This window comes from Manis pentadactyla, chromosome 3 (genome assembly GCF_030020395.1).
Source record: "Manis pentadactyla isolate mManPen7 chromosome 3, mManPen7.hap1, whole genome shotgun sequence".
NCBI classification, from domain to species: domain Eukaryota; kingdom Metazoa; phylum Chordata; class Mammalia; order Pholidota; family Manidae; genus Manis; species Manis pentadactyla.
In genome coordinates this window covers 57,648,081-57,666,222 of record NC_080021.1, presented here as the reverse complement: position 1 = coordinate 57,666,222, position 18,142 = coordinate 57,648,081, and the positions used below count along the sequence as shown (strand labels likewise).

Sequence of the window (18,142 nt, the reverse complement as noted above, 5' to 3'; positions counted from 1 at the left end):
CTGAATGGGCTCAATATAAGTGCAAGGGTCCTTAAAAGAGGAGGCAAGAAGGTCAGAGTTGGAGAAGATGTGATGATAGAAGCAGAAGTTGGAGTGGTGTGACCCGAGTGAAGGAAGTCAGGCAGGCTCTAGAAGCCTAGAGAGGTCAGGGAACGGGCTTGCCCCTAGAGCAGACACAAGAAGGAACACAGCCTGGCCAGCACCTTGACTTTGGCTCCATGAGACCATGCTGGACTTCTGCAAGTCCACAGCAGTAAGTATAAGGTCATGCATTTGTGTTGTTTTAAGCCACTAAGTTTGTAGTAATTTATTTCAGCAGCAAAAGGAAATGAATACAGCTCTCAACATTGAAAACAAGAGGTGACAGGGGCAAATACCCACAGAACTTTCTAAAGGATAACAAAACCAGCCCAATGCCTGTTACCCTCAACAGCCTATGGAAGAAATGGTGGGAGATTGGAAGTAACTTTGTGAAGGTACTCTGTAAGGAGGGCTCTTCTCTTGCCCCCTTTGTGTGTTACAAGGGGTGTTCACCTGCTCCCCAGGCTTGGTGAGGGAAGGATTCAAGAGTAGAGACTGGCAGATCCGGGAGGCAAGAGAGTGGCACAGGTAGGCTGGCCCGTTTCCCATGGCTGGGGGTTGGCTGAGCTGCAGGTGCTCGGACACCCATCTCTGCATAGCCACTGGGGATGGGTGAGTGCAGGGAGAGTTTCTGGGAGGGACTATTGTCACCCCCAAAGACTGATGCCTGATCCTGGTTGGGAGTTGGAAGCTGGGAGGATGGAAGAGACATGTGGGAGAGCAGGTGCGGAGTGAGGCGGTGCTGATTTGCAGTGTTAGGTGGGACAGGGATGTGGGTGCTCCCAGACATCAAGAGCACCGTTCAGAAGGAACCCAGCCCTGGAGACCTGCCTGCTGGGCTCCTGCCTCAGCCAATGTGAGGCTGCTGCTAGGGCCATGCCGGTGGCCCCTTTGGCCATGTCTGGAGGTCCTACTGATTCTCCCCATCAGAGAGCCAGAGACAGCAGATGGAGCGACTGGACAGCCAAGTTAATGGTGTTTTACTTTTCTTTCACCCTCTTTACCATGCTTCCACTGTCCCCAAGCTCTGCAGGGACCTGGAGAAGCAAGCCAAGGTGCGAGCAGGAGAAGCAGCTTTGGGGTAAGTTCAGGGAAGAACAGATTCCCCTCCATCGCTACTGAGCCCTGCCATCAATGGGGGGGAGGTGCTAGCAAGTTTGGGAGGGCATTTGCCACTAGTTGATATACAGGCTAGGAAATAATGTATAAGTTACAGGGACTAGGAATCCAACTCATGTTTCTGAACTGAGTCTTCATACGGGGGCTCATGAATGAAAATGGCAAATGTGGCAATATCATTTCCATTCACTCACTCATTGTTCATTTGACAAATGTTGAAGGCTTACGTGGGCTCTCGGTACTTGGCATTGACAAAGTGTCATGCTCCTTCTTAGCTTGGTACAGCTGTTTGTAAGATTTTCCTAGTGGCTCTCAGAAAGATCCATCTTACAGAAGACACCAGTGTGTCCTTTCTTGTCATCACCAGCATTGTTTAATCTAAAATGCACACACCATAAATCAGATAAGTGATTCCTTACTGAAGAGGGAGTATCTTATTATAGTACTTACTCTGATGGTTTAATTTCTAAATATTTATAAATGAGTCAAGGACCCAAAAGTGGTGCAACTTTAATTCCTCCAAATCTTGCCTGCTAGGTTCAGGAGTATGAACACCACTCACATTATGCTGTTGTCTTAGATCCCTGGGAGAAGGGGCTGGTTTCTCACCTCGCTATCGCTAAATTAGAAGTTAACCACTTTCCACAGCTGAATTAGAGTCTTGTACTGCAGCCAAAACACAGGGTGGATTAGACAACTAAAGATGTCTTTTCAAGTGAAACAAAGAAATTAATTAAAGGCAGACAGAAAGCGTCTCCGGTGTGGAATCTGGCATTGTACCCTTTCAGGTTTGCAGGCTCCAATGAGGAGAGTGCACTGTGGCAGGTTGTCGTGGGGAACCTGAAGCAGTCCTTGAAATTAACAGTGAAACCCTCATGAGGTCTGCAGTGGCCGCCACCCTCAGTGCTGGTGAGCAGGCTGGGTGGCCCATGCTCATAGGGAGGGAGTCACAGCGTGTGTGTGTGTGTGTGTGTGTGCACACGCGTGTGTAGGACCTGCACAGGGGGGAAAGGAGGAAGGACATTAAAAGAGTCCTGATGATGGTAAATGGACATCTTTTCTTGCCTCCACTGTAAAGGGACAGGGTCTCTGAGGGAAGGGACAAAGAAAACTAAACATGCTGAGAGGTAGTAAGTCAGACACTTTCTTCTTTGTTATTTCACATAATCCTTTGATGCTAGTATTGTCACATTCTTACAGATAGATACTCAGACTGAACAGGCAGAGTGGCTAGGTAACTTGACAAAGGTTAAATAGGGAATGAGAGGCACTACTGGGATTTGAATGCAGACATCACTTTCCCACACTGCCTTTCCAAACGGCCCCTTTTCACAGTTCCTTCCGAGGACTGTGTATTGTGGTGACTTACCAAATGCAACCCCAGAAGGAAATCACTTTGTCTCTCTTGACCTCTGTGTCTTCATCTGTAAAAGCAGGCAGACAAATTAAGTGAGCTCAGATTCATTCTAGCTCTAACACTATTTGTGAAACCTGAAGGATATTTTTGAGGGGGCGGTAACCCAGACTCTACACTGAGCTGGTCGGGGTAGAAATCTTATCTCATCTTCAACCCAGAAACACATAATAGCATTTAGTTTCTCAAAAGCTGACTTGGAATCGGACACTAATCCCCACTCTCTTCAACTGTAGACCTACTTTTCTTGGAGGGAAATGCAGTGCTGGCACGTTAAATACTCAGTAATTATTTGATGAATGAATGAAAGAGTGAATGGGACCCAGCACTCATTGGCTGTAAGAAGGCATCTGCACATAACAGATTTAAAGTGATATTTACGACCGGGGCCACGTGGTGAAGTCTACTTTTTTTTTTTTGAAAGCAAAAGTCTAGTTTCAGTGGGTTGGTTAAAGGGTTTACTTTGAAGTGGCTACTTTGTGGACCCAGATATACAGTGCAACTCAGGCTGTTTTGTGGAAGAGAAGAAAAGAAGTGAAACTTTAAAGCTACTGCCTGTGTATCTTAGCTGCAAAGAGAGGAACTCAGAGTGGCTGATCTTTTGTATCTAGGAGGCTGTTAATTAGTTGTAGACTATGTAAGGGAAGGGCTTGGCTGGAGCGGAGAACAGAATTGCACAGCATATTCCGATGAGGAGCTAGGAAGGCAAGGTGGGCAGAGCAAGAACACCAGGGGTGGGTGCCTGCGGTGCAGCCGAGATACTTAATATTCAGTTCTAACTATACCTGCAGCAACATCTGTGACCTTCATAAATGTTTTGTGTGAGTGGTTCTTGAGGGAAATTTGGAAGGTGGTTAGTCTCAGAACAGGAAGGTGACCAGCCGCGGCAGGAGCTGAGAAGAGCGGCATGTGCTGAAGGCCCCTCGCTCCGCAGAATTCATGGTACAACTTTGGACTTTCCACTATGGCCACCAGTTTTGTTTAAACTGCAAAAGAGAGCATGACCTTAGCTGAAATCCCCGCTGTCTGGTTATTAAATCCCGATTGTGCGGGCCATGGCGAGAGGGACATCTGGTTTCCAAGCCCAGGGAAAGCAGGGCCTGGAGGACACAGCGCTGGCGCGCTGAGGACAGTAGAGGAGAGCACGCTGACAGTAACTGACTGACGACCAGAATCTCTGAACTAAACACACTTCCTTTGAAGGCTTCTCAGTAATTCATGAGTAATGAATAACAGGAGAAAGCAGGGACTTTTTTTTTCTTGGTGGGAAAATTATTTTTACCTCAATTTAAAAGACATTAATTGGGTGTTACTGGACTGGTCGGGAGAGAGCTTCATTCCCGGTGGGTTCTTTTTCCTCTGACTGCCTGCCGGCTCTCGCGTTCACAGAGTTGCTGTTCAGTTACGATGTTGGTCTTTATTCAAGTGACTGTAGCGTTTTTCGTCCAGCATTGGCTGTGATCATAATCTAGCTTAACACTTACTCACTGGGGCTGGGGTTAATGTAAACTAGGTTAACTGAGTTTTCAGTAAACTCCGTCCTTAAGTCCTCACAGGGAAGAACCCACTGATTTTTGTCTCATGTCTGTTTAATGGGGCTTCACCACCAAGAAACTCAAAGCAATATTACTAAATAGTTATGAAACCAATAGAAAATAGGTAAATACCATGTTTAGTTGTGGAAATAGAGAGGTGAGTATTCTAAGCTCAAACTGAAATCATTACTTACCCACATCCCTTCAAACCCTCTCCCTCTATATTTGTGGTTCATTAATACGATCATTGTCTATCCAGAAACCCAAGAATCATCTTGCCATCTCTATGCCCCAAACCCCTTCATCTCATCAGTTGTCAGACTTATGTTCTACTATCTACTTATGTTTAGAGTTAGCATTGTTTTTTCCCTATTCCCTCTGTCTTGGTAAAGCCCCACCACCACCACCCCATCCAACCCGTTCTCCTTGCCTCTGGTCTCAAGCACACCCCAGTACAAACTCCAAGGACCTCAGACTGAAGCGCCTTAACTCTGCCATTATATCTGCAAATGCTACCTGCATAACCTGGAAGATAAAGATCTCACCTTCTGGTCCTGGGGGACATCTTTATGATTCATCTTTGAATCAGCACATCGCATAGATCTTGGTGCATCAGCTCCAAATAAACTTTCTTCCTTCATCATCCATCCTTTCAGCTTGTTTACTGAGCTCCTACTATGTGCAAACACACTTGTATGTGAGTAAGAATGTGGCAGTGAGAGAAAGAGATACTGCCGATTTTATGTATGTTGCTTCCTCCACTAATGCACATTTTTAAGCTTTTATAAAGAGGTTTCACAAATTTATGAAGTCAAATATATCTATTTTTTTCCTTTATCATTTGTGTTTTTTGTTTATCGGTTAAGATACTTGGGTTCTAAATGATAATAAAAATCTCCCATTGCGTAATTATGATTAAGAACTCAGGCCTGGAGTGGAATGACCTGAGTTCAAATCTTCTTTGCCACTATAAGATGGCTATTCTGGGCCTCAGTTTAATCATTTGTATAAATAAGAGTATTTAAGGATATTTAACTTGTGGTATGCTTTTGGAGATTAATTGTTCTTTATGATGATCTCTCCAATCCATCTAAAATTCATTTCCATTTATGGTGTAAGTTGGGAACCCAATTTTATGTTATATTTCATATGGAAAACCAATTGTTGCTGAATTCTTGTTAATAGTCTTTCAGTGGTTTCCCTTTGCTTCTAGACTCACAATACAATTCCTTATTTTAATCTGCTCCGCTGTGTGGGATCTGGCTCTGCCTGCTTTTTCACTCCCTTTTCACCATTTTCCATTGCTGTGGTGCAGCCACCCTTTGCCTCTGCTGTAGACCTGGAACATACCAGCTTCTTTTCTCAGGGCCTTTACATTTGACATTTTCTCCCCTTGGAATGTTTTCCTCCCCAAGTTTTAGGTGGCTGCTTTAGGTCATTCAGGCCTTCCCTGACCACCCGATATGAAACATACTCCCACCCCCATAAACCAAGGCACTCTCTATTTTATCACCACTTTATTATGCTTTGTTTATTTTACTCATCACATTTATGGTCTGAAATTTCTTTTGATAAGTCATTTCTCATTTAAGCTTCATTAGAATGGAATTCTTGCCTATTTTTATGTACTGCTGCATCCCCCGAATCTAGGGTAATGCCTAGGAAATAGCAGGTACTTACTATGTTTTGGGTAGCCTGTCCTTTTCTCCTGCCTAAGCAAGCTTGCTTTTTAGAAGGATAATTATGGTGTCAGAGTGGAAGGTTGACTTGAGGTACCACAGAGACACTTAGGATGGGGACTAGCTGGACAAGGGCAAGAATGACGGGGAATGAGAAGGCCGGGAGGCCCGCAGGCTGACCCCCTCTTGACTTGTATACACTTGTGTGGGAAGAGCTAGGTTTTCTTGGCTTGGAGTCTTGGTGGTGGCTGTGTCACATGCCTGGAATGCTCTCCCTCTGTCATCTTTTTTAGTCTCACCTTCACTGTGACTGGTTCACAGAGGCCCTTCTGGACTCCTGTATCCAAAGTGGATCTTCAGAGACTTGGGACAACCAGCTGAGAAACTGAGAAGCTGAATACCTGGGGAATTTAACTGTGCACATCATGCATCTAAAGGTAAGCACTGAGGCAGGACTTTGTCTTTCTTCTATTGCTGCCTTTGAGCACCTTGCACATAGTAAGTGCTCAGTAAATATTTTATGGTTTTCTTGTAGTTTCCTTTGTTTTCCTGGTAATTTGTTTTTCTACTTTGATATCACAGTTATTATTTTTATCTTGGACCTGAGCCTTTAAAGCTGTTTGCTTTGAACAACTTGTTTGTTTTGGAAAACAACTCTGCCAGGTTGTGATGCTGTTTATCTACATGTCAGATGTTTCCCTTCTTCCCCTGGACATGGCTTTTGGGCTGTTTTAACTTGGAGGACATCCTGACCTTGTTCCTCTGCCTTCTCTTTAGAGATTCACAGTCACAGAGAGCCTTTGGTATGGGAAGAGCTCAAGCATAAAATCCTGAGTTTATAAACAGTAGTCTAAGACAGGCTCCTAGGACTGTGGATGATAGGAATGAGAATTCAAATTAGATCAAACAATTATTTAGTGCTTGCTGTATGCAGGAAGCTATAGTACATGCCATGGAGGCATGTCAAAGCTAAAAATACTCCAAAAGGCAACCAGGACAGAAGCATGCAAGGGCAAGATGCACTGCAGTCCAGATGATCACATTTTGAGATGAGATTGGTGTATCACGTGGAGAAATCGTGGAAGCAGATGTGCCTGGTAGACAGTTGGCTTTGTGGCACCCGAAGTCCAACCTTGAGATTTTAAGAATCATCTGGGATGAGAGCCAGTACCAGAATGGTGATTTTCTGGAAAGGTACAGTAAGGTCCTGAATCATTAAAAAAATGATAATCATAATGTAGCTTGCATTCTCAGAGGTAAGAAGATGGACCAATGGGTAATTTTTAACAGTGCCAAAAAACAGTGGAATATCTGGATTTTCTTAACTAGGGTCTCAGAATTCTCCATTCTCCTTAAAGAACACTTGTTAAATATCTACTATGTCCTACCTAGATATGCACCTCTACAGAACTGCAAAAACGACTCCATTCTACAGGTGACAGAAAACCTACCAAACTGCTGAGCTCTGAAGCTTCAGATTCCTCAGGTATCCCAGGTGGAAAACCTGGTTCTGTGAGCTAAAGACTCAGCAAACTTTTTGCTCTGATCCTCTGTTGGTAGAAGGGGGTTGGGAGAGGAAATTTTCCCTACATGTGAGAAGTGAAGCAGGGGTTTGAAACTGAGATGGCCAGGCTCTCCCTGCATTTGCCTTGGGGTTGCCATCATTGCTTTGCATCATGAATAAGAAAGCAAAGTCCTAGATGGAGCTGAGACACACTAACCCCCCAACCCTGCCTGGGTTTTGGAAGGAGCTGAGACCCTTTGACAGGACAGGTGGTTGCAGGTTGGAGGCAGCAGGCTAAGCCTGCAAGGGTGTGGCAGGCATTTGTGGCTGTGGTGTGATCTGTAGGATGCCATTACTCCCTCCTTTGCATCCCCCATTCCCAAATACACCCAGCAGCCTCTCACAGGTTTGCAGTACCCACAGTGAGAGTGTGGGAGGTTTGGCTCAAGACTGCAATAGGCAGTAAGCTGCTTAAACTAGGAGTTGGGAAGTAACCTGCTGCACAGGGAGAAGTCAGTTCACTGGAAACAAGCAAGTCAGCCCCTGGGGGAACTGGAGCAGGGTATTTATTAATGTGCAGATAAGATGGAGTTCAGGGAGGGGACCTGGGAAGGGCCAGGGAGGGGAATGGGGGGTGTCTAATAAGAGGCAATTTGTGAGTTTGGGGGTGTCCTGGAGTTTAAGGCCCAGACAAAAGGGAGACAGGCATCACAAAAAAACCCTCAGTGGCTTCATGTTTAGGACCCAGGGACTGGCTCCAGGTAGTAGGAAGGAAGCAGCCAGGGTCAAATGCTGATGCAAGTCATTGCCCTGAGCCTTCCTGCTGGGGTACGAGAGAGCAGGTGGGTTCTCCCCAGGGCCCAGGGCACTATTTGCTCTCAAGTTGCTTTTCTTCACAGGAATGGCTGACAGTGTGGTAGATGTCATCAAAAATCTCCCAGGCTTGTTGTGAAGATGATCTATTAGCATTTACAAAGCATTCAGCATTTGCTGTGTACCATGCTCAGTACCTCATTGAATCCCCAAGACCCCTTCGTTAGGAGTGCTGTACTATCTTCCCTCACTTCTTATGTGGAAGCAGGGGCACAGAGAAACCTAACACCTTCTTCCAAGTCATCATGGAGCTGGGACTCAAACTCAGGCACTTTTCAGCAGCTCATAACTCTAACCAATATATTCTGGTCATTGTTCTTCCTGTCATGGTGGTGAATTGATTGCTAAAATCCCAAAACCCTGGTTATGATCTAAAGGCATATAAATTAGCCATTCTTGACCTTTCCATATACTAAATGAATTTCAGCAAGCTTTTATATAAAATTGACATTTATTGCAATTAAAAAAGAACAAAAGACAATTTGATAAGTGCCTTTAATTACAGTGCACCTGCTATTTACATATAATTATACTTTTACACACATCTTGAATATGGTTCATTACATGTAAACTATAAGATATTACAAATTAAACTCCAGCTTTTGGGGAATATTCAGAATGGAAATACTATGGGCAGAAACACACAGGAAACAAATACCCCATTTCAGTTCCTTAGGTACTATTATTGGATGAATGATCAAGATCTGGCCACAGAAGAGAATTGTAAATATGCATCAATTTGAAACTTCTTGTTAATATGACTAACAGTATTGCTATTATTTAAACATAATAATTGGATCATTAAAAACAACGTAACTTCAATTTATATAGCACCTTTCTTCCAGAGGGCAAAGCATTTGTGTTTATCTATATTATATCATTTGTCCCCATAACATCCCTATGAGGTAGGCAGTGGTTGGTATCATTATCCCCATTTTGTATATGGAGAAACTGAGGCACAGAGCAGTTAAAACATTTGCTCAAGGTTGCATGGTAAAGTCAATGCTGGAAGAGAGAGCACAGAGCATGAGCTCTTTTCTCTAAAACCAGGGTTTAACCTAAATTGTCCCCTCTGAGAATTTAATTCAACACCTCAATTCAGTTTTCCAAGGAAAAATTCTCCCATTGTTGAAATACTATCGACAAGAAATGAACACTCTGGGGTAGGTGTTAGACTGATGCTACACTTTTCTAGAAAGAGTTTATGGAAGTCTTTCGTTGGTTTTGTTTTTTCATTATGAGGAGTTTCTTTTCTCAATTAAACAAAGTTAAAAGTCTTTAAATGAAACATACTCAAAAGAATGTGTCTCATTACCTACAAATTATAGCTTTAGTGGCCATATGCTATGCACAAACCAGGTTTATTCCCAAGTTTACAAAGAGGAAAACATCTAAGTAATAATTTAAATCTTAGAGATACTATTTCTTATTTTTACACAGTTTGCTCCCTAAGAGAATTAGGGTGGTAGATAGGGAGTTAGGGTAACAACTTTTCCAGAAATACAAACTGAGATACACAGAGGTGGAAAGTCTTGTCCATATCACTTAGTTCAACTTTTACTTCTGATCCCTACACTATTTGCCCCCAGGATCAAATATGTAGTTGATACTCAGAGAAAAAAAAGAAATAAAAAAAAAAGTCAAAATCTGACACATACAGGCCTCTCTCGATACTTGTAGATTTGGACATAAAATTCAGCTTTCCTGACACTTTTCACATGCTTCTCCCTGAGAGGCAAGCATGTTAATGGTGCTGCCCATTGTCAGGGAAATCAGCAGGCAGTCATTCCCATAGGAATTAAATTTCTAGTATGGCTCCAGGGAAAACAAGAGAAGCTTATATTCAGAAATTAAATGCCAAAAAAAAAAGGAAGCAAGCTGATAGGATGGGTCATGAGCATCATGTCAGATTCATTTATGGACATTAAAAACACATAAAAACTTGTCAAAGGAATGTTCAAAGGTAGACTCGGGTGTTCAGTCTCTTCACCTAGGGAAAGGCATTGAGATCTTTCAGGAAAGTCTTTACTGTCTAAATGGGAAGCTAAAGTTACATTTTATTTTTGTTTCCTTAAATTTAAGAAAGGAAAAGGAGTTTGTTTTAAACTCATGGTTTCCAGCTTAAGTTAAAAAAAAGAAAGCAAAACCAAACCAGTTACTGCAACAAGATGGATCTGAACTGCAGCCCCAGGGCCAAGGCTTATGTCTGTTTTAGCCTTAATTGTTCTATTAAGGGTGCCAAACTGGTATAGAAGGGGGACTTTTAAAAATTAAATGTATAAAGAGAATGAACAGATATTTATTCTGTAAATTTGGAAAAAAATTATACTCTAGACTTCCTATTTGAGTAATTAACTATGATGACGTAGGGTGAAGTTTAAATCAAAACTAAATACCCTGGATCTTTAGTTGTGTAGAACATTAAACTCTTAGCTACTGTGTCACCTGTCCACCTGTGGGAGCACTTAAAAGGTATTTGGCTTCTCACTCCAAACATCAGATAGTTTGTCTATAAATGGCCAAGTTATTCTCCATATCTGGCACCTCCACAGTCAGATAGTCGAACATTCTCATTTCCTTGAGACCTGGTAGGGTAGATGAAACTAGTTATAACTAACATGATTCATAAGCACTATTCCTGAGGATGGGGTGCAACAGCTACATGGTTAAAAATTGTTACACTCAATTTACCTTATAAATGATTAATTCTTATGAGAAAGGGTTCCCCCTTCCCTTATAATAATCAGTGTCCTTCTACTTACAGTTAAGTATTGGTCTTCTGTTTCAAGGATTCACCTTCCCTGGAACTCGAGGAGACATAAGCCTCTCGAGACGTCATGGTGGAGAGCAGGTACACTCTCTTGGCTAGTGCATGGGGCTACTTTTTCTGCATTCGTGAGTTTGAGTCCTCAATAGAACTTTTTAAAAGTTCTTTTCCATGGCCCTTTAGTGCCAACATTCTCATGAAAGGTGTGATTATCACAGCTCATGGCAAATGACCTCAGCGTCTGCTTCCCTAGGTGGATCTGTGGCCTTATCTGGGCAGTGAGTGACATGGGAAAGGGGAGCTAGGCAGAGCTCTCTGCTCACAGGCCAGGCAGTGGTTTGGATAACCTGCTAGGCATGCAGGGCCTGGGATACTGAGGATTGTGATGGGTGGGATGTCCTGTGAATGTCAGACACAGGCCTTGGGGTGGGGAAGGGGCCCTGGGGTCATGCTATATAAGTGACAGACAGTCCTCTGTGCAGGAGTCAAAGTGAGGCTGGAAGAAAGGGGGGCTTCATGATATAAAATACAAAGTAGGATGTATCCTCATTAATTAATTCTTTAGACTTGATCCTTAAATGGACTAGAGTTAGGGAGGGGAAAAAATTATAAGATGTTGAGAGAATAAGAGGTATTTTTGGACCTAAAACTGATGTTTAAAAATTCCCAATACTGAAAACAGCTTTCCTACTCATCTGTGAACTGAACAATTTGACCATTACAAAGACTTTTTGAGACAGTGAATCAAGGTGCTGCTAAGTGTTGTGAAGCATTTTTGAGTAAAAGGAGTACTTTGAACTGATTGGGATCACCTAACAGACCATACAGAAACTATTGTTATGAGAAAAAAAATGTATAAACAATGAAATAAAAATTACTATTTGTTTAGCTACATTTCAAACTTCCCCTGAAAACATGAGGCATATTAATACAATAGTAAAAGGTAACAACATTAAAACATTTTACTGTTGCCAGTTTAACATACAGAAGTCTGAGGAATGACAATTACCAGGCTTTATAATCCATTACACAAGGTGACCTGAGACAACTAGAGTACAATACATTTGAAAAATGAATACCCATAGTATATAAGTGGCAAGTGAAATCTCATCTAACTGCATTAAGATAAATCATTACCAAATTGAATGCATAAAAATAATTGCCTTCTTAACAAAAATTGTATTTCTCATCTCATCTGGCATTAAGAGGAATCTCAACTACTATTTCTTATTTAAATAAAAGAAGAACTTGGGAAAACATTAAAATACTTTATAATAGTATAGCCTGGATATAAACAGACTTAAAAATGAGCAGTAGGAAAAAAAGAACCACTTATGAATATTTGTTCTCTTTGGAACCATGGTTTCTAATTAGAAAAATTTACTTCAGTAATTCCAGATGAAGACTCCAATTTATCATGGTTTCTGGACTGACCTTTTTAAGTCAAACACTTTCTAAGTGTGTCCAATTTGTCTAATGCCACTGTCAAGAATAATATATTTAGAAAAGGGACAACACAGAGCAAGAAAATACTACCACAGGACAAGGAATTTAGATTTCACTGCAAAAAGAAGCCATATTTGATATTATAGACATATGTTCCTATTTTTCACACTGACACTTACTAACACCAAACATTACACATTAACCTTTCCCAGTGACACAGCACAATAAGCCTGTTAGGATTTCCAGGAAATGACCAGTGGTACCTCCCGTGCTTTCAGTGGTCAGAGCTAGGCTGCTGGATACGCATCACTAGGTCACATGGGACATATCAACTATTACAAGGAGCACTAAAAAAATGTCATTCACTCATTTACAAAGTCCTAAATCAGTCTTGAACTGAAGCTCTGGGATTACGGCCATGGCATCATCTCATAGCTGCTATCATTGCACATCATGCTGTGATGTGGCCTGTTGAGTCTGTGGTAAGCCCTCATGGTTTCTGAAGAGAAGGAATTGAAATGCCATCCTGTGGCAATGGGCCTCTGCGGCTACCACCTGGGGGTGGGGGGTGGGGGCCACCGTGCTGCAGCTCGTGTTCCCTTCAGCCGAATCTCTTCTCAATCACCTATCTGAGAATGACACCATTTTTGTCTCCTCTTGTGACGTTGACTATGTAGTGAGTCACATATATAATAAAACTATTTTAACCCTGCCCCCAACTTCCACTATTTTTTAGCTAAGAAAATAATGGACACGATTTAAAATCTGAATTTATTAACTAGAAAAATTTAATCAGGGCAATTTAAGAAGGTTCTCCTGTAATTACTGATTGAAAACTATTGGAGAATTGTTTTTTCTATGCTGCTTTTACGACAACAGCCATCACACTAGTAGGACAAACATTCAAAATACAAAGTAGGATGCATCCTCATTAATTAAGCACCAGAGCAACTTTATATATATACATGTGTATATATGTATATGTGTGTGTATATGATATATCCAGTATATATCATATACATATAATTTGTTACTATAAAGTAAGCAAATGCTCTAATTAGAAAAATGAAAGTCAAATACAAGAAACAGATATAGTGATATGCTGAGGTTAAATTTTAGTTATTAGTGTTCACTACATACTCTTAATTTAGCATCAATTAGAATTAACTCTTGGATTTTGAGGGCAGATAAATCAGTAGTTAGTCTTTTCCCATAAAGGAGAGTAGTGACTTCAAAATCTTTAATAGACAATGATATAATTTAGTGCAGGACAGGAAAAAAATGTATGTGGCCAAACATATTGGAAAAATTACCTTCTTCTGGAATTTAAAATTTCTTCAAATATTTCACATGAAAACAGGTTATATTTTCCTGCTGACTCTATGTGAGAAAGAGTAAAAGCATCATAAAAAAATTCTTCTAAACTTTCAAAATATCTAAATAAAAACAGAGACTCTACTTTTAGGCAAGATCAGTTTATAATTCTGATCAATGAGAAAAAAACTTTCTAAAAATTTTTATCTTTTTTTTTTTAATTTCACATAACATAAGTTATTATAATTGAATGGGTAATATGGATGTCAAAGTTGAATTTAAAAGACACGGTAAATTCTTTTTTTATATTGCCTTTCATATACTTCAACTTCGTAGCACTTAGCTTAACATGAAACTTTTCTAAAGAAATCATAGGCTATTGTCCAAGTCAAAGATTCTACCTCAAATTTTCCAAAAAATGAATTGAAAGTGATGATGACATTTATGAAATACAGTACTGTAAGGTCCAAACAGTGAAACTACCTCCATAAATGTACCTCAGTGAGGTACTCACAGGTCTAAAGAGCAGAGCTGTCTCCTCAAGCTGACTCTGCTCCTCCCTCCAACCCTCATGGGCTGTTATCACTTATTCTTTTAGAATTAGTACTGGAGGGCCTTATAGTTCCTTTTAAAGTACACTTTCAATACTTTATATCGCAACTTAGTTTTAGCATGGGTTGGCCAGTCAAGAGAGACATTTCAGTGCATATATTATACCTACGTTGCATAGCCTTTCTTTGAAAACTTACAGGGGAAATTCTGGTAATGACATTTCAAGTTGATATGATGGTTTATGAAGAGTTTCTGTCTCTAGAAACAGTTTTACACTTTAGAGATCATACACACTTCCTCAGCAATGAGTAAGACATGAAATACAATAAAACTTTCGTGTGGTCAAGGGCTGATAAAGGACATCACGGCAGCATGCATAGTACCAAAGGAACCCCGTTACATGGGGACTGTTGGGTCACACTCATTCAATCACCAGGAAAACAGTGCTTCTGAAGGGCATGAATTCAGAGAGCAAGGCTTGTGCCTTCCTGGTAAACTCTCCCTAATCCAAGGGTATTCTGCCATTATCTTCTAGTCAATGGCAGTTGTGCTTAGGCACACAAAGTCTTCATGGGGAGACCAGGCTGATTGCACAAATAATGACAACCAACCGGTTTACCCCAACAGCGCACTTTACAATATCAAAACTGTATTACAGAGCAGTGGCAAAACCCAGCGGTGAACGCAAGGGATGGAGAAAACATGCCAGTGAGCTGGTGCCTAGAATTTTCAAGGTGCTTCATCCTTCCAATTGTGTTCTTTATCATAACCATAAGATTATTCAATCTGAAAAGTCACAGATGTCACAGTGGTTTAGAATAATTGCCTGCTTTCCCCCTTTATCATAGTGTAGGAAAAACTCCCTTTCGGTAGCCACATGGTATAAGAGCATTTCAACCAGGTTCCTTTTAAATCAGAAAGTGAACAACTTTTCCAATGTTGGCCTTATAAAATGTAAAGAGATGATTAAATTCAAACCAGGCTGATTTCTTAATCTGAGTTATTTCAGCCGCTGCTTTTTATAAAATGAAGGAAAAAAAAAATCCCAATAGGCGATTTGCATTTGCAAGCGCTGGACTGCAGAACTCTTCATTGTTTTCTTAAAAATGTAACTCAACCATAGTGGAATTATAAAATACCTTCATGAGGCTAATAAGTCACAGTCCTCCCTACTCATAGACTGTTATTCTTTCCAGTTTACCATTTCAAATTATTTTAGTATTATCCACCACAAACCACTGAAAATAATCATTTTGTTGATTCCACTTATTTCTCCAGTGAGCCAGATAATTTTGACCAGAAGCTCCAAGTACCATTTGAAAAGTTGAGTCTTTAAAAACCTTCATTGTTTTAAACACTTGATTAGAAAAAAGATAACAACTATTTATAATTAGCTTGATGTGCTTTATGGTATCTTTTCAAAATGAGAGTATAAATCATTGTACAGAAAACCAAAATAGTTGATATACATTTTTCTCTGGCACTTTCTAGAAATTAGGCATTAAACATAAAACATCTTATAAATTTATATAACAAAAATAAATGTGTGCATTTTAATTTTAGATAGATTACCTTAGGGTAGCAGTTAACTTATGAAACCACACTGTTGGTGTGGTAGCAGAGATCATCAGAAATACACATTCAAGTCCACAGCCCTTCAGAGATGGACGCCAGACTGCAGTCCAAATATGTGGTCTGTGTCTCAACATAGAGATTAAGGCTCTCTATTTTGGAGGAGTGAGCTCTGGGCTAAAACAAGTATATAAGTACCACAATATTCATTGAAAATACTGAAAAGGCTCTGAAGAGTTTCAAATACTGGGGGAAAAAACTATATGATTAGAAAAATAAAATAAAGCATCTAAACATGATTTCAAGTACTTTGGGAGAGGCTGCTGATGTGGAGTGCCAAAATCAGAAGGAGCGAAGGCCTTAAGAGCCCCAGGGGCGTCCCAAGACCTATCCACCTGCAGGGTTTGGATTCCCAGCTCTGTGAAGAGGATTGGTGAGCTGATGATCTCCAGCAACCACAATTTCTTACCATCTTATAACACCTACACTGAAAGCAGAGGCCAAGCCTTGGAAAGTTTCTTGGAATGAGCCATTAAGAATCAGAAGATTTCACAGAGAAGAAAGCCATACATTTGAATATTGGTAGCCAACAGCACAAGAAGGGAAGAAAGGAAAAAAAACCTGGCTCTTGTGATTGGCAGTATTATAGGGAGGTGAAGGTGTGGTTCTTCGTGAACACTGTTCTTCCCTATATTTCGGCTTTCGCTACTGATGGGCTGAAACCACAGGCAGCTGGGATCTTTCCAGAGGGTGAGGGTGCATGAGGAAGATGTGCTTGGGTGTGCCAGTGCCCATGGCAGGCAGGGCATGCTGGGGGCAGCCAGGAGTGTACCTCACTGTTTCTGAAACTGGGAAACAATCACTGCACGGCCACTTGCTTCAGTTTATGCAAGCAGCATATACAGTATTGGCTGATCATTGCTTTTTATCTTCCACAGAAGAAATGCCCCAAATCGCTGACCATGTGCTCTCTGGGGTTGTCTTCTGGTGCTAAAGCCTGGTGATATCCCTGCACTGCTGCAAGTCCCCAATGCTCTCGTAGTCGTTCTCCTTTGGGGCAAGGCCATGGTGGTCATTGGTTTCCAGGGTGGCCTTTTCTTCTTCTCTGTTTAGAGTCTGAATTGCTTCATAATCGGGCTCCAGCTCCTCACTGGGTCTCCGTTCTGGTGGAGGTGTGCTGACACTGTTTGGAGTTTTCTCAAAGTCTTTAACAGTAGCATAGAGATCATTGCAGGAAGAGGGGGATCTCTGAGCAGCTCTTTGGATGGAGGTGTAGGTGGACTCTGATGTTTTAAGAGACTGTCCCGATTTATTTCCTGACTGTCCAGGTTTATTTACTGATGAATACATGGCTGAGATCTAGAAAATAAAGGATGAATTGAATAAATAAGCTTCAAGCTCAGCTTCTCCCTCCTCTTTTTTAGAGACAAGCTAGATACTTAGTACTATGAGAGTATGTGTGTGTCCCTTAAGTTTTTTTTTTTTGCTGACTTCCCCCCAGCTTTATTGAGATGTAATTGGCACATAACATATGTAGATTTAAGGTGTACAATGTGATAATTTGATACACATACACACTGGAAATGACTACCACAATAACATTAGTTAACACCTCCAGTACCATAATTACCATTTTCTGGGTGTGTGGTGATAACATTAAAGATCTACCCCCCTTAACTTTCAATAGGATAGTACACTATTTGTTAATTATAGTCACCATGCTGTCTGTTAGATCCCAGAACTTATTCATCTAATAGCTGGAAATTTACATCATTTGACCAGCATCTCCACATTTCCCTACTCCTAGCCCTGGGTAACCAGCATTCTACCATTTCTAGGAGTTCGGCTTTTTTACATTCTATATATATGTAAAAACATACACACATTTGTCTTTCTCTGACTTGTTTCACTTAGCATAATGCTTTCAAGTTTCATCCATGTTGCCACAAAAGGCAGACTTTCTTTTTTTATGTCTGAATAATATTTTGTGTGTGTGTGTGTGTGTGTGTGTGTGTGTGTGTGTGTATCTCACATTTTCTAAATCCATTAATCTGTTGCTAGACACTTAGATTGTTTCTGTATCTTGGATATTGTGAATAATGCTACAGGGTGCAGATATCTCTTCAAGATAGTGATTTCATTTCCTTCAGATATATACCCAGAAGTGGGTTCATTATCTATATTTATCTTGGAGTACATTAGTAGAGAACAATTATATATGTTTATCTTCAACTTTGTAAGTAGACCAGCCATATTAGCATAATTCCAAGAAAACCAGGCTCTGTC

General features: G+C 40.9%; 1 protein-coding gene across 11 annotated transcripts in view; it reads right to left on the bottom strand.

Annotated features, from left to right (window-relative positions):
* Positions 1-8,637: 8,637 nt before the first annotated feature.
* PAG1 (phosphoprotein membrane anchor with glycosphingolipid microdomains 1) overlaps positions 8,638-18,142 on the bottom strand; it is a 136,446-nt gene continuing 126,941 nt past the window's right edge. For all 11 annotated transcript variants that reach the window (XM_057497938.1, XM_057497935.1, XM_057497940.1 and 8 more), the window contains one exon: positions 8,638-17,215. In XM_057497938.1, the coding sequence (XP_057353921.1) occupies positions 16,847-17,215 (369 nt within the window). In that variant the 3' untranslated portion in view covers positions 8,638-16,846. The remainder of the gene's footprint in view (positions 17,216-18,142) is intronic.